Source organism: Elgaria multicarinata, chromosome 1, assembly GCF_023053635.1.
Source record: "Elgaria multicarinata webbii isolate HBS135686 ecotype San Diego chromosome 1, rElgMul1.1.pri, whole genome shotgun sequence".
Taxonomy (NCBI): Eukaryota; Metazoa; Chordata; class Lepidosauria; order Squamata; family Anguidae; genus Elgaria; species Elgaria multicarinata.
This window is the reverse complement of record NC_086171.1, coordinates 192,618,113-192,633,918: the sequence shown is the minus strand read 5'-3', so window position 1 is coordinate 192,633,918 and position 15,806 is coordinate 192,618,113. Positions and strand designations below refer to the sequence as shown.

General features: G+C 39.4%; 1 protein-coding gene across 12 annotated transcripts in view; it reads left to right on the top strand.

Moving 5' to 3' along the window:
* Positions 1 to 15,806, top strand: part of ZMYND8 (zinc finger MYND-type containing 8) — a 102,209-nt gene that overhangs the window by 70,884 nt on the left and 15,519 nt on the right. For all 12 annotated transcript variants that reach the window (XM_063145704.1, XM_063145712.1, XM_063145762.1 and 9 more), the window contains 4 exons: positions 1,124 to 1,605; positions 6,814 to 6,954; positions 8,654 to 8,806; positions 9,196 to 9,696. In XM_063145704.1, coding sequence (XP_063001774.1) covers positions 1,124 to 1,605; positions 6,814 to 6,954; positions 8,654 to 8,806; positions 9,196 to 9,696 — 1,277 coding nt within the window. The remainder of the gene's footprint in view (positions 1 to 1,123; positions 1,606 to 6,813; positions 6,955 to 8,653; positions 8,807 to 9,195; positions 9,697 to 15,806) is intronic.

Here is a 15,806-nt window from a genome sequence, read left to right as displayed (position 1 = left end):
CCACACTGTCTGAGAAAGTTACTTCTTCCCATTGCTGTCTTTGTTGAACAGGGGTGACAACACCCCCACTTAACACTTTCATTATTATAAGAGCTTCCAATTGTTTCTTGCTTTACATGCTTATAAGGCGGCTTTGTACATATGCATCCCTTTTCAGTAGTACCTATGATCATGTTTTTTTCTTCTATTAAAAAGAAAATAACATTTTCCTACATATCTGGTGAGTCCCCCACCCACAGTGGTGTAGTGGTAAATTTTGAAATGCAGGTGCTCATCCTGACAAGTCCCAATAGCCCCCCTGAATAGTCCAAAAACACAGGCAGCTGTGTGGCTGAATATCAACAAACCAGTTGTAGCAATTTTCATCTCCCATCAGGAACAAATCTTTTGTAAAGCCAATGGATCTTAATTGTCCATTCAAGACAAATCCTCCCCCAAATACTTTGTATTGCAAAGGGGTAGGTCATTGCAATTTATACTTGCTGGGAAAATCCATTCCCCACTCCCACCTATGTCGAGGATTGCAGCTAAACTCAGAGGGAACAGGGAAGACTTACAAAGGTGGCAAATGACATCCCTGCGGAAACCTTCATTTCCTGTGAGTGGCATCTTCTCACTGCCCTAGAGGTCAGCATGAAGCCGCCATAGATATGAGCACAGCATCACAAATTATGATGATAAGCCAGCACTACAGGAAAATTAGAAACTGTCAAGTTGATAATCATTTCCTGGTCACTGTGACTGATGGGGGTTCATTCAGAAGGTATCTGAATGGCACCATGTCATCTTTCTGTTGTGTTATTAGGAGGTAGTTTCTGTTTGAGTATTGATCAGTTTTTTTAAAAAAAATAATGTTTTGAAAGCAAAGCTTCTATCTGGAATTGTTAATATTCTTCTGGATTGCAAAACTTATTCCATAGATTTGTCAGGTTTACACATGGTGCTAAATAAAGTCTTAAGTCCCAAGCATGCGTAGTTCCCCCGCCCAACCCAACCCCCATTGGAATCAATAGGACTTACCTTCAAGTATGTTTATAAAATCTGAATGAAAGAGGTTGGAACAATTTACATGAAATTTAATGTTATGTCCCTCCCCACTTTTATTTTACTGTCTTATATGCAGGGCCTGGGTTCCAGTAAATAATTGCTACCTCATGTCTAAAGAAATTCCTTTTTCCGTGAAAAAGACTAAAAGCATATTCAACAGTGCAATGCAAGAAATGGAGGTTTATGTGGAGAATATCCGTAGAAAGTTTGGAGTATTTAATTATGCACCTTTCCGGACACCGTATACTCCCAACAACCAATACCAAATGTTGTTAGACCCTTCAAATCCTGGTGCTGGAACTGCTAAGACTGACAAACAAGAGAAAATCAAACTTAACTTTGATATGACAGCATCACCCAAGATTTTAATGAGCAAACCGATGCTAAGTAGCAGTACTGGGCGAAGGATTTCCTTAACAGACATGCCACGTTCCCCAATGAGTACAAATTCATCTGTTCACACTGGATCTGATGTTGAACAGGATGCAGAGAAAAAAGCAACCTCCAGTCACTTTAGTGCAAGTGAAGAGTCCATGGACTTTACTGATAAAAATACAGGTAAGGGGAGCAGAAGTAAAGATGCTGCATCAATTGCCATAGTCGAGCTTTATCAGGCAGTGTGTATATGGCCTTACAAGTGGAAGGAAACAAATCTATTCTTTATCAAGATTTGTTAAGAATGTATCATTGGGCTCAGGTGCTACCCTTCAGTATCTACAGAACTCTCTTGGGAACAATTATAAGATTGGGTTAAATCCAGGAAGGTTGTTGCCCTTACTAATGGCAGCATATTTGTATTAAACACCTAGGTGGGTCTAAAGCACCTGGGAGGAGCTGGAAGTAAGTATCAGGAAATAATTCAAAGCAATTGTTGAACAAAGGCTGTCCAGCTAGGCTGTCATAATGGATCAGAACTAAGAATCAGGGAGGTGGAGTGTAATCTGAGCACCTCAATCAATAGGAGAGTTAGAAATGTGTTTTGTAGATTTCAGGGTGCAACTACAGTGCTACACACTCTAAATCTTTGAACCAGTAAGTTGGAGGCCTTGTTCAGTCCATAGGGCCAGGAGAGTTATGCATATATACATTTTGCGTACAACTTTCTCCAGGTTCAGTAGTGCCCAGTTAAGCAAGGGGAATAGGGTGCTTGGCTGAGAGCTATTGTTCTTTGGAGTTGGTGGAAATGTCATTGGAAGGAGCACAACAGCGGAACATGGGGGCCCCAGGTATGGCAGTGGGTTGAAAGGAAGGAGTCTGCAGATCATAATGCCATTCTTTGCAGTTCATTGTGGATATGTAGACATTGTGGATCAGTTCCTGAATTTAAACAATGATTTATTTATTTATTTATTTATTTATTTATTACATTTTTATACCGCCCAATAGCCGAAGCTCTCTGGGCGGTTCACATCAGATACTTCAACTGCCTAAAACATTCAGTTAATAATAAAACTAAACACAGAACACTGAACTGATAAATAGTGCATACTGGCAAGCTAGGAACTGAAATACTAAGTAGAAGTATTCTCCTTTATAGAAATATTTTACAAACTTTTACGTGTTTTCTAATGTATATTCTTGCAGTAATTACACCCACCCATCCCAATAGCTCCATCTCGTTCAGCTGTGCCACTTTCAGAGTACAGGCTCAAGGGAAGCACTGAAGGGGGATGGGGAATTGAAAAGTGTCAGTTCAAAACCTAATACAGTGTGACAATGAAATTGACAAGTGGGATTTCAACATGTACAGACAGGATATTGATCTGTACTGATGAAGAAAGTACATAGTGGACAGGTGAATGTACGTAATTGCAAACTTGCGAACGACAGAAGAATAAAAATATATTTTTAAAAATGAGTCCATTTGCTTACTTCCTAAGTACAGGGTGGGTGGGAAGGTTGTGAATGGAAAAAATGCGCAGAAAAGGGATAGCAAATGGGGCAGGAAGTTGAAAAAGTGCCCTCCATAGAGTTGAGGATATGAGAGGAGTTGTGGCGCAAAGGACCACAGGATACATGCGGGTGGGAAGACTAAGCAGGAAAAAAGCTGTGGCAAAGGTGCAAAGTGCCTGGTTATCTGTCAGGAATAACGTGGGTTAGCAGGTGAGCAACCTCCCCACCCTGGCTTATTTTCAGGGTGGCTTACCGTGGCCCACTGTCTACCATAATAAATTCAAAAATACTGCTGAACAGCATGTTAGTCTATCATCTCCATTTTTCCCCACATTATTATTACTATTATTATTATTTATTTATATAGCACCATCAATGTACATGGTGCTGTACAGATAACACAGTAAATAACAAGACCCTGCCGCATAGGCTTAGTTTCAGCATTGTATTGTACAAAAAAAATCTGAGTTCGATTGAACGTTAGTGTCCTAAATTTATGCATTAATGTATTTCCTCTCCTTTTGGCATGGCTGAATTTTGTTTCTGTTTCTGTTTGATGTTAATAATATTAGAGCTTTTTCTAATCATTTATTGTTGTGCTAGGTTCTTGCTTGCATGTTTTCTTTTCTGGAAAAATGGTTGTTTCCCATTTTAAAAATGTTATACAAGTTGTCTTCATACTAGAACAAATTTATGAAGATCTTGTTCTGTTTTTTGAAATTTGGATCTGAGGAAAATCAGATAGTTGTTTTTGAAGAACCGACCCTTAGTGAGTCCTGTTTCCCTTTTCTAATCAAGACTTGCCAAATGTTGCTAACTGCCACTTGGAAGTTCAAATGTATTAGTATCTGCAAAGGTAGTAGCCTCTACTGTCTTCTTTGGACTAATGACAGTGTAGAGGGACTCTGAATTTCACCTAAATATTAGTGTGCAGCTGTTTCTGGTGACAGTTACCGTATTTCTTTGATTGTAAGACGCCATCGATTGTAAGACGCACACTAATTTCAGTACCACCAACAGAAAAAAAAAACCTAAGACACACCTGTGATTCTAAGACGCACCCCATTTTTAGAGATGTTTATATGGGGGGAAAAGTGTGTCTTAGAATCGAAGAAATAGAGTAATAGGTAGGCTTTCTTGCTTTACTTCAACACAGACTCTCTGAACTTGAAATCTTTTTTGGGGAAGAAAATTATCTTGGCCCTAGTATTTAGCAATGTTACCTGTAGGAGTACATTTAAAAACTTTTCAGCATAGTTGATTTTTATTTGAGGCATATGTGAGGTGTATAAAGATATTCTTATGAGAATGAACAAGGTGAATGTTTAATCTTTATGTGCCATTATTTGTTTTAATAATGATAATCACCTTTCAACATTCTGAAATAAATCAATGCTATGGTCTGTTTGTTTGTGTGGTTCATGATACAGCTACCTACCAACCGTAAAAAAAAGATCTAAAAGAAGATCTGGGCCTTTCTCCTATTTCTGAAGTATTCACATCTAGGCCTTCTAAGTCTGAAGTATTCACTACCTGATCCTCTCTACGTCATCCGTACTCTTAAGTCAAAGGTGGGGAACATGGGGCCCTCCAAATGTTCTTGGACTGCAGGCCCCATCAGCCCTCACCAGCATGGCCATTGGTGTTTCACATTCCTGCTCTAAGTAAAGGGAAGGATAGACATTTCTATTATTTTTATTCATTGTCTTCCTGAACACAGAAGTGAGACCTTCAACAAAATGTTGCAGTGAATCCTCTACCCTAAAAGAAGTTTCTGTTCAGGATTCCATCTTGCCATTCCCTACAAGCAGGGCATTCCACATGCATCTCCATTTCATTTTTCTTAATTCCATGGCTACTGAGTATGCTCAAACCTCTTCGGACTGTTGTTTTTTGTGCCCCCTTACATGTATGTTGTTTTTTTAAAAAAGATTTTTACTTCTGCAAACCTAGGCATTCTCCTGAATATGCGGATACCTCTGTCTTCCTTCTCAGTTGCCCTGTTTTGCCTCCAATCCCCTTGGCAGTCACCGCCTTAGTTAGAAGGAGTGATGCTAAAAAGCATTTAAGATGCTTCATGTCAGTACATTTTAAGGCAAAAAAGTATGTTGAAACATTTATCTTCTAAATAAGAATCTGGTCTTTTCTTAGTTCACTTGTTGCAAAGGAACCAACTAGAATTTAATACTTTAAACTGCCCTCCTTACCTCAATCTTTCACCAATCTTCTTGAAATTTTCAGGTTATGTAAAACCAACATTTATTTCTGGCATACGGAAATTTCAGGAAGATTGGTGATTTTTTTAATGAATGTTAGAATGATCAACCCCCAAATACCCCTTTTATAATGTTTTTCATGCTGAATTTTAACTAAGTGTGTGCATCCTTAAATAAATACTTGTTTGCCAGGCAATCATTCTGAGCTCTCTTAATGAGTAAGCAAGCATTATTATTATTATTATTATTATTATTATTATTATTATTATTATTTATTGCATTTTTATACCGCCCAACAGCCGAAGCTCCCTGGGTGGTTCAATGTGTAGAGAAGCTAAGCCCTGTTTTGAAGTAGTTTACTTTGATCTGGAACACTGATGGGCAACTTGTGGCCCTCCAGATGTTTTGGCCTACAGCTCCCATCATTCCTCACCATTGGCTATGTTGGCTAGGTCTGATGGGAGTTGTAGGCCAACGCATCTAGGAATTCAGCTGTGCAGGACCAGTAATATGGCTTATGAAACACTGGTGAAGATGAAATTGAGTGCAACTCAGAGTCAGGATATTAAACATAGAGAAAAAGAGAGAACTGTTCTAAAACAGAGTGCTTACTTTCCAAAGCGCAAGAGTTGGCAAGTCTATACTATCTGAAAATATTCATAATTAAGTTATATGGGTAAGTGGTCCATTATATATGTTCAGTGAATCATTGATTTAATGCATTTCTCTTAATTGACATAATAAAGGGGTTTAAAAGGTTTAGTTAGAAATGCACTTTCATTTGAAACTTTTTGAAGAAAGCTCTCCATCTTTTTGTACCCTTCTTTTTCTTTCAGTGGATCCGTGCAATAAAGGACTTCCATGTTGTTTTCATCAGTGATGTTGTGAAAGGCCAGTTTAGTAATTCTTCATTTTGTGTCCTTGGCTAGGAGTCAAAGAATTTTCCATCTACTGCTATGTACTCCTGGAATTTTTCTTTTCTTTTTTTCTTTTTTGAACAGGAGTCTCTTTCCCCTCTGTCCCCATTCATAGAACCATAGAACCATAGAATAGCAGAGTTGGAAGGGGCCTACAAGGCCATCGAGTCCAACCCCCTGCTCAAAGCAGGAATCCACCCTAAAGCATCCCCGACAGATGATTGTCCAGCTGCCTCTTGAAGGCCTCTAGTGTGGGAGAGCCCACAACCTCACCAGGCAACTGATTTCATTGTCACACTGCTCACTTCCTGATGTCCAGCTGGAATCTGGCTTCCTTTAACTTGAGCCCATTATTCCGTGTCCTGCACTCTGGGAGGATCGAGAAGAGATCCTGGCCCTCCTCTGTGTGACAACCTTTTAAGTATTTGAAGAGTGCTATCATGTCTCCCCTCAATCTTCTCTTCTCCAGGCTAAACATGCCCAGTTCTTTCAGTCTCTCTTCATAGGGCTTTGTTTCCAGACCCCTGATCATCCTGATCATTCCATGTGGTAAAATGCTTTTGAAACACAAAGGAATTTCAAAAACAATTCGTGATATGGTGCTGGGATTTGTAGTTCAAAGGGGGAAAAGACAAAAATCAGACAGAGTAGGCCTAAGCCCTTGGTCATACCTAAAGAAATGTTTTCAGTCCCAGCTCATATTCTGAAATCTGTTTTATGTCAATTGTCTCCTTTTGCAGCTTCTCCAGCACCAACAAGGACAGGCCAAGCAGGGAGTTTATCTGGAAGCCCCAAACCTTTTTCTCCTCAAGCATCAACACCCACTGCTACTAAGCAAGAAAGAACATCTACTCCAGGAAGCATTCTTAATCTTAATCTTGGTGAGTTGAAATTGGCAAAAGTGACTTTCACTTTTATCAGGAGACTTTGCTATGGGTATGAAAAGTTTCAAGGTAGGTATATAAGTGCAAGGTTATAAATGTACTAGAGTGCATTTTCCAGAAAGTGGACATGTTAAGTCTATTGCAACAAAAACAACAGAGTGTCTTGTGGCACCTTAAATACGTAACAAATTGATGCCAGCATGAGTTTTTGTGGACTGTAGCCACCTCATCGCTTGCAAATGCATCTGATTAAAGTGGGCTATAATCCATGAAAGTTTATACCAAAATAAAGTTGTGAGTTTTTAAGGTGCCACAAGACTCTCTCTCTATAGTACACTTATAATTTCTGCTTCGCAATTGAAGCAATTTCTTATGTCATGTAAGGCTAATAATTTTACAGGCTTACAAAAGCTCCTGTGAGAGGCCAGAGTTAAGTAGATATGGTTAAGAGAATTCTGAAAGCTAAATGACACCAACTTACCTGCTCCACTATCAGAATCATAGTTTAGCTTTTTTGCATTAAATTAAACATTTTTTGTCAAATTCCTCTGTCCACTGAAAAAAATAAAGAAAAATCTAGCCTGACTGGAATTGGGATTGCCTAAATGTATCTGGTTTTTTTACTGCTGCTAGTAAGTGTTGGGATATAAAACAGTTTCAGCTTTACCAATGGGCTGCCCAACTTCACAAAGATTCAATTCAGACATGCTTCTCTATGGTGGTTTTAGAACTCCATAGTGGAGAATTTACACCACTGTTGAGAAATGTGTTGTCTGGAGGGAAAACTCCACCCCACAGTGGAGGTTTTTTTTAGAAAACAATTCATGTAGAATATCCACGCTTTGCAGAGGAGAGTTCCTACACAACTAGTGTGTTGTGTGGAGGGCTCCGTGGAGTTTCCCGTTGTGTTGAGTGGACTTTTCCCACGGTCTACAGAGTTCTCTGGAAAGAGTAGCGAAAGGAGGGAGTGCCGCTCTAGGAGAGCTGCTAGGATTGGGTCTTTTGCAGCAGTGGCTGATGGGATACTATCAGAAGGACTGGGAAAGGAGAGAGAGTGGAGGACTTGTCAATCAAATGCCGCGTTGGCTTTTACTCAACTCCATGGGAGCCCACAGTCACACAATGGTGGAGTTAGAACATGTTGTGTAGGGAGTACCCCCTAAAAACTCAACCGTTGAGTGGAATTTTCCCACTGTGTAGCGAAATGTGTTGTCTGAACTGAGCCAAAATGTCCTTGTGTTAATTTAGTTGACGTTGTCTAAATATGGGGGCAGTGTTTTATGAGAACACTGACTTAGGGCTTGACTAAACATTAAGCTAAATATGTGTTAGTATAGAGTTTCCACATCAACATAATCAAGGATCATAGCTGTGCTCTTATTCAACTCTCACCATACAGGACTTGCATAGAGTTAACAGTGGATTGTGCTCATTGGCTACAGTCCTGCACACTGCAGTTGATTTAAATCCGATCTACTTCAAAGGATTTTAAGCAACTTAACTGTTTGCGGGATTGCAGCAAAGATTCCAGATAGTTGTTCAGCATTTATGGTCAACAGTTGCAACATATGTAATAAATATTAATTTTTAATAATAAATATGGAATCTGATTACATTAGGGGGTGTTTTCTGGAAGCCTGCATTTTCTGTTTAAACTGCATTTCCTAATAAGTACATTTTTTATTTAATATTCTAGATCGTAGTAAAGCTGAAATGGATCTGAAAGAGTTGAGTGAATCAGTCCAGCAGCAATCCACACCTGTGCCACTGATTTCACCAAAACGGCAAATTCGCAGCAGATTCCAGCTTAATCTTGACAAGACAATAGAGAGTTGCAAAGCACAGCTAGGTATGCACATGTTAATAGCATAAGTTGCAGTGTAGGCATGAGTTCTAAAACACATTCTTCGTTTTGACATCCCTTATAAAGTGGAAAAGTCTTAAATATGGTGTGTGGTCCATTATGTAGAATGTTAGGTTTGCATATTAAGAGTACAGGCTTCAAAGCCCTGTTTGTGGTCTGATCTTCGGACAGGCAAATGCAAAATCAAAACTTGAATTACTTACTTCAAAAAATTGCTGTAAGGATTAAAAAGATGGATTGCTTTTATTTGTCTGTTATATGTGTGTTCATTGTTGTTGTTTTTTGTATGGCTTTATTTTTAAATTTTTGTTAACTGCTTCAAGCACTGTAAAAATCTATAAATATAACATTACTCTTTATTCTTTTGTAATTAGGGATCAATGAAATATCTGAAGATGTTGCAGTAGAACATAGCGACTCAGAGGATTCTGAAAAGTCAGACTCTAGTGATAGCGAGTATATCAGTGATGAAGAACAGAAATCCAAGAATGATCAGGAAGAAGAAGAAAAGGAAGGTACAAGAAGTGACAAAGAAACCTTGGCCTTGAAAAAAAAAACCAAACCACCAACTCCAACTGAAGAAAAAGAAGAAATTAAAAGTACAAGCTCAGAAGTGGAGAAAACAGATACCCCAGTCAAAGACAAGGCAAATGTAGACTCTGATAAAGAACTTTCTGAAAAGGGAAAAAATTTGTCACATCCTACTACAAAGGAAAAACTGAAAGGTAAAGATGAGACAGACTCTCCAACTGTACATCTTGGTCTGGACTCTGATTCGGAAAGTGAACTTGTTATTGACCTGGGCGAAGACCAGTGTGGGCGTGAGGGACGAAAAAACAAAAAAGAACTCAAGGAATCGCCTCCAAAGCTAGAAGGTAGGATTTATTTTATTTTATTTCCTTCTCTTTTCTCAGTTGTCTGTGGAGATTAAAGGATTGGCCCCTGAAGCCTTAAGAGGAGGTTTTGTTCTTCTAGCATGGCGCTGAAATGTTTTGTTCTTTCTCTTAAAAATCTAAACATTCCTTCTAATGCTGACTCAAGTCTTCTTGATTATGGATTATATAGCCAAAACTGCACTTCCCATGCACAAGAGAAAGGTATCAGCAGCAGAGTAGGGGACTCCGTAAAACTCAGTGGCATAGATTGCTGAGAGGAAAAAAGCCTAATAACTGGGTTGAAGGGGCAAGTAGAATGGAGTGGCAGGAAAGTGAGGAAGAGACACAGAGGGATTAAAATAAAGGGTACAGAGAGAATCATCTCATTGTCATTTCCTAGTCTATACTGAGAAGTTATTTTTAATTGTCCTAGGAGATGGGTGAAAGATACTCCTAGAAATCACTGTAGAAATCTATGCTATCGCCCTGATGGATGACCTTCTTCAGGAGAGAGGCAGGGGGAGTGTGATCCTGATACTTACTACTTCTTGATCTCTCAGTAGTTATTGATATCATGATATTCTCCTGGACCATGTCCATGAGTTAGGAGTTGGAGGCACTGTTCTACAGTGGTTTAACTTGTACTTGCGGGGTTGGTTCCGGAGAATAGTGTTGAGTGACTGTGCCTCGGCCCCATGGCAGCTGAACTGTTGAGTGCCACAGGGCACCATCTTGTTCCCAGTGTTGCTTAATAGCTATACGAAGTCTTTGGGAGCGGTCTTCAGGGGATTGATATGTAGTTTGGGGGTGTTCCTAGATCTGTCTTTGTCACAGGAGGCCCAGGTGATTTCAGTGGCCTGGAGGGACCATTAACGCTACCTATGCCCATTTCTGGATAGAGAGAACCAGCGTGGTGTAGTGGCTAAAGTGTCCGACTGGGAGTCAGGAGATCCGGGTCTTAGTCCCCACTCGGCCATGGAAACCCACTGGATGACTTTGAGCCAGCCCAATCTACCTCACAGAGTAGTTGTTGTGAGGATAAAATGGAGAGGAGGAGGATTATGTATGCCGCCTTGGGTTCTTTGGAGGAAAAAAGGCGGGATATAAATGAAATAAATAAATAAATAGGGATAGCCTAGCCATGGTGATCCATGCACTGGTAATCTCACAGTTAGACTACTGTAATCTGCTCTATGTGGAGCTGCCCTATAGAATGCAACAGCTAGGGTGCTCATTGGGACACTCAGCTATAGTCACATAAGATCTGTGTTAAACAAACTGCACTATCTGCCTATTAGCTGCCAAGCCATATTCAAGGTTGTTTTGTCATACAATGCCCTAAAGAACTTGGGACTGGAATTTCTAGCAGACTGTTTTCCCTTTTATACACCCAGCGAAAATTTAAGATCGTCAGAGGAGGTCTTGCTGGTTATTCCGAAATTAACGGAATGTTGCCATGCAACACCTCGATGGTGTGCCTTTTCAGTAGCTGTGTCCAGCCTTTGGGAAATCCTCCCCCATGATGTTTGGAGGCAAAAAATGTATCATCTTTCAAATAACTCCTGAAAACGAACGTGTTCACCCAGGCTTTTCCCCAGCTTGTAATTAAATTAATCATGTGTTGCCATCTTACTGCTCCTTGTATTCCTCTTATTGGAATACAATAAATTAAACTCCTTAGAGATGTTATTATGTTTAGCGTTATATAAATATCACTACTACTATGGATCCTGGTGCCCACAAACACTGTAGCTTGTCCATACCTACTCTCCGAGGGGTTTAAAACAATCCTGCACTGTTGTATAGCCATATTTGACCCTGGTTGGGGATTGAGCTGAAGCTAAGAGAGGAAAATAACTCTCCCATTGCTTTTAACTCTATATCACAGTCAAGTTGAAAGAGGAGTAGTATACAAAAGGCTCTCCAGTATAGTTCACTGCTATACCCTAATTGCAGGTTGGAGGGCTGAGCTAAAAGAGTAGCTTATAACAGCTGTGCAGTGTGCTGTATTGTTAATATACTGCATGTCAGAGTGGGGCTGAGGCAGGTTTGGGTTTCTAGTCAAAATACCCCATACCTCTCAGGTTGCAGGAAAGGTCAATCTACTAAAACTCCCTCCTTAGATCTCTTCGCCATACTCCAATCCCAGTACTCAATTGTTGATTTGCAAGCAGACTGGTTTTATTTTTTTTTTGTTCAAAAATTAAATAAATAAAAATAAATTTCACATATAAGATTGACCTAAGTTAGAGCAAGGACTCATGCCTTTGCTTCTTTTGTTGTTGCTGTTTTTTCAAACCACCAACACACATACATACACACACAATGGATATACTGCAACATTTCGTTGCAAGTCCTTGCTTGTAGTACAACTAATTTTGAAATTAATCCTTTCAGAACACTTGCTCAACATTATGAAATATTCACTTCTTGGCATAATGTCCTTTATGTGCATACTCCCTCCCACTTGCCATTTTCCTGCATTGAGCAGGGGGTTGGACTCGATGGCCTTGTAGGCCCCTTCCAACTCTGCTATTCTATGATTCTATGATTGTGTCCTGTCCGTGTTTCACCTATTAAGGGAATACCCTTTGCTTACAGTTAGAGTTAGAATGGATCAAAGGGCCATAAAATCTAACACATGGCTATCCACACATAAGCCTCTGACCCCTAAATAACCCATGCTGTATGCCGTAAATAGAGAGCAGGTTTACTACCAGAGTAATTATATTGTTAAGATGAGCTAAGCCATACTCTGTATGAAAAGATAGTTTGGGTTTAACAGAGTGTGATTATTCTGATTTCAACCTATAATACAGAGGTGGGTTTTTTTAAGATTTAAAAAGCATTTTCACAGTTGTGGGACGGTATCAGGTTAGAATAGAAATACCCAAGCATTTGAATCTTAAAATAATCTAACTTGGTTGGCACAATCAAATGCATTGGCATGTGCTTAAGGCCTGTTGGAATAAACAGGACTCAAACCTGGGATGCAGTTTAATATTAGTCTGTGGTGATTAGATTGTCTCTTGGTGACCAGCTGAGTGTTAAACTGTAGCCCAGGAGGAACTGTGTGTGCATGACAGGGATAGCAGGCCGCCTGCAGCGATGTATTGGGTATATTGTGAATAGATTCACAGTACTGTCTAGTACCAGATGAATGTTGTGGTGGCTGTGCTTTTCTACAACTACAAGAGGTGAGGAAGAAGGAGAGGTGGAAGAAGTGTCTGCATGAGCAAAGGAGGGGATACATAACCTTCCCATGAAGGTTACCTATTTGCAGTACTGATTTGAAAACATGTAACTGTGCTCTGGATTGTACTAACCTATGTCAGAAAATACAGAGACTTAACAGGTTGGGGCACAGTACCTGAAGGGACTACATATGTTCCTGCCCAAGCCGGGAGATCATTATCTTGAAGCCCTTCTCTGAATGCCCCCACATACTGAACTTTGGAGGGTGGCTACTTGTGAGCAGGTGGTGGAGGATCCCAAATTATGGACTGCCCCCCTAGATCCACCTGGTGCCTACTTTGTTGACTTTCAGTGCCAGGCAAAGACTTTTTCATTCCCTCAGGCCTTTTAAAATAATTTTTAGCAGTGGTTGGTTTACTTTTAATAATGTTTAAATCTGGATTTTTGGATTATCCTTCAACATTATTGCTGATGTTGTTGCTGCTGTAGCTTTTAAATTCATTTGAATTCTTTTTAAAGTGATGTTATTAGTTTTATTGTTGGTTTTATTTTGGTTGGTTTTATTATGTATGTTGCCCTGAAAGCTTCAACTAGAGCGTGACACATAAACTGAATAAACGAAATGAAAATGAAATGAGTGTTTATATTCTGGAATGCTCATATGAGACAGGTGATAGGTAGATTGGAAACATTTTAAAAAGTTTTGAGTTTATCATATGCAAACTCCACCATATTTTATAAGAAGCAGATTGATTAATCAGCTTAAACTGTTTCAGTTAACACACTTCCTGACTTTTAAGCTGCACTGGCAGAGCTAGAGAGGGGATGGTGAGCCAGAGAGATGGAAGGAAGGAAAAGAGGAGCCAGAAAGAGAGAGAAAGGAAACAAAGGGAGAGAAAGAAAAGACAGAGGAGGCAGGGAGGGAGGAAGGAAGGAAGGAAAGAAAAGCCGGTGAGAAAGGAGATGAGCTAGAGAGATGAGAAGGAGAGAGAAGGGGAAAAAAATAAAAGAGCCAAAGAGAGTGTGTGAGAGAAGCCAAACTGAGTAGCACATACACAAGGTACGCAATCATGCACAAACACAGATATGGTGTGGGGGCGCTCCCATCATTTTTATGATTGCCCACCCCACCCCTAACAGCATCCCATTTGTGGTGATGCCCAGGGCAGTTTTCAAATTCCCCCCTCAGGCCCAAAAGGTTGGCAATCTCTGTTCTGTATGATATCTGCTCCCTAAACTGGACTCTGCTTTAGACACTATGGCACATGCTTACTAGTTTCTAATGCCAATGTAGGTCACTGCAGAGGCTTAACTTGGTTCTAGGAGGCAACTGGTACAATTTCAGTGGGGTGAAAGGCAGAGAAAATGCAACCTGTTCCTATCTGAGATGTCTCTGATGGGATCATATCTAAGCTGGAAAAAGTACAACAACAACAAAACTGCTCATGAAATTTCATTTACTTCTACTTTTGACTGTTCAGGGCTGTGGCAAATGTAATGTAGAACCATGATTTATGGAATGATTTATAGAAGTGTGCTTTCCATCCCCAATTGTTTATTAATTTCTCCATATTCCCACCTGTCTATCCTGATTTGGTGTGATGTATGTTCATGTCTAACTTTAGTTATGGGCATTCCTAAGCTCAAGTTCATAACCACGATGCTTGCAGCCTTCAAATATTTATCTTCTTGATTTTGTATTACTCAGCTAGTTTATAGTATAGACAAATTATAAAATTGGAATGGTATTGAGAAGATTAAGCATAACTTCTGCACTGAAAGGCACTAAAGTCAGCTCAGGTTGTTTTGAGTTATTCTGAGTATATTCAGCCAATTGATTTCTTCATTAATAGCCCTGTGCTTTGAATAAATAAAAAATAACCTTAATTATTGTTGTCTTTTCAAGAACAAGGTAATGTGTACATTTTACCATGGGAGTTACATTACAGAAAAAATATTTTTCAAATATTCATTTTAAAATGTTCTACTTATTTTTCAGTAAAGACAGTCATAAAACGTGTTTAGTAACCTTGAGAATCCTTCCATATGAATTCCCATCTTAAGGGAATATCATATATAACTACTTTTTTTGGCAGAGCTCTGGTGCTTTAACTGCTACTTGTCAGGCAAACTATGGTTTATTGAGAGCCAGGAATATTAAATCTGAATCAGCCCATTGAATTTCAGTAATATTTTGTTAGGAGGAATCGTCAGTCTCACCTATGGATAAGTTCACTTGTGGTTCTAATATGTTCATTTTGATTCTCTGTTGAACTTCTCCAAAATTCCTAGCTTATGTAGTTGGAATGAACATACTTTGGACTTTCACCAAAACAAGTGGCATGAGTGTGGTCATCTTGGGTCTTTTTGAGCGTAATATGGTAGTTTTATTGCCTATGAAACCAATATGGTGAACATGTCCCTGTTGCTTCTGCCATATGTGATGGCACTCCTCAAAGGTTATACATGATGAAGGGAATCTGATGCTGCCTATGATAGCCAATTTCTGAAACATATCCTGAGAATGCAAGAATTGAGGATGTTCTCAGTGTTCTCCTTTGATAATCAGAACAAAGACATTTTAGAACCTAATATTATCTGACTGTGTAAAAGGCAAAGGACAGCTGAATGCTGTGAGTGTTTAGATGATGAAAATACCAGAACAAAAGGTTAGAAATAACTTGTGAGGCTACTAGGTAGATAAGACCTTTGAGCAAAAGTATACAGGACAGATCTCCCAGTTTACTATCTTTTACTGTATCACATTTTCTGTGCAGGCTAAAAGATGGGTTTTGCAGGTCTAGCAGTTGTAAATTGCCTTCCAAAGTTAGCTAGCTGGGAACAATGGAACTTCCAAATCATGGAAAAGAATGAACTTTGTACATGGATAATTGTGTTACACTGTATCCCTCACA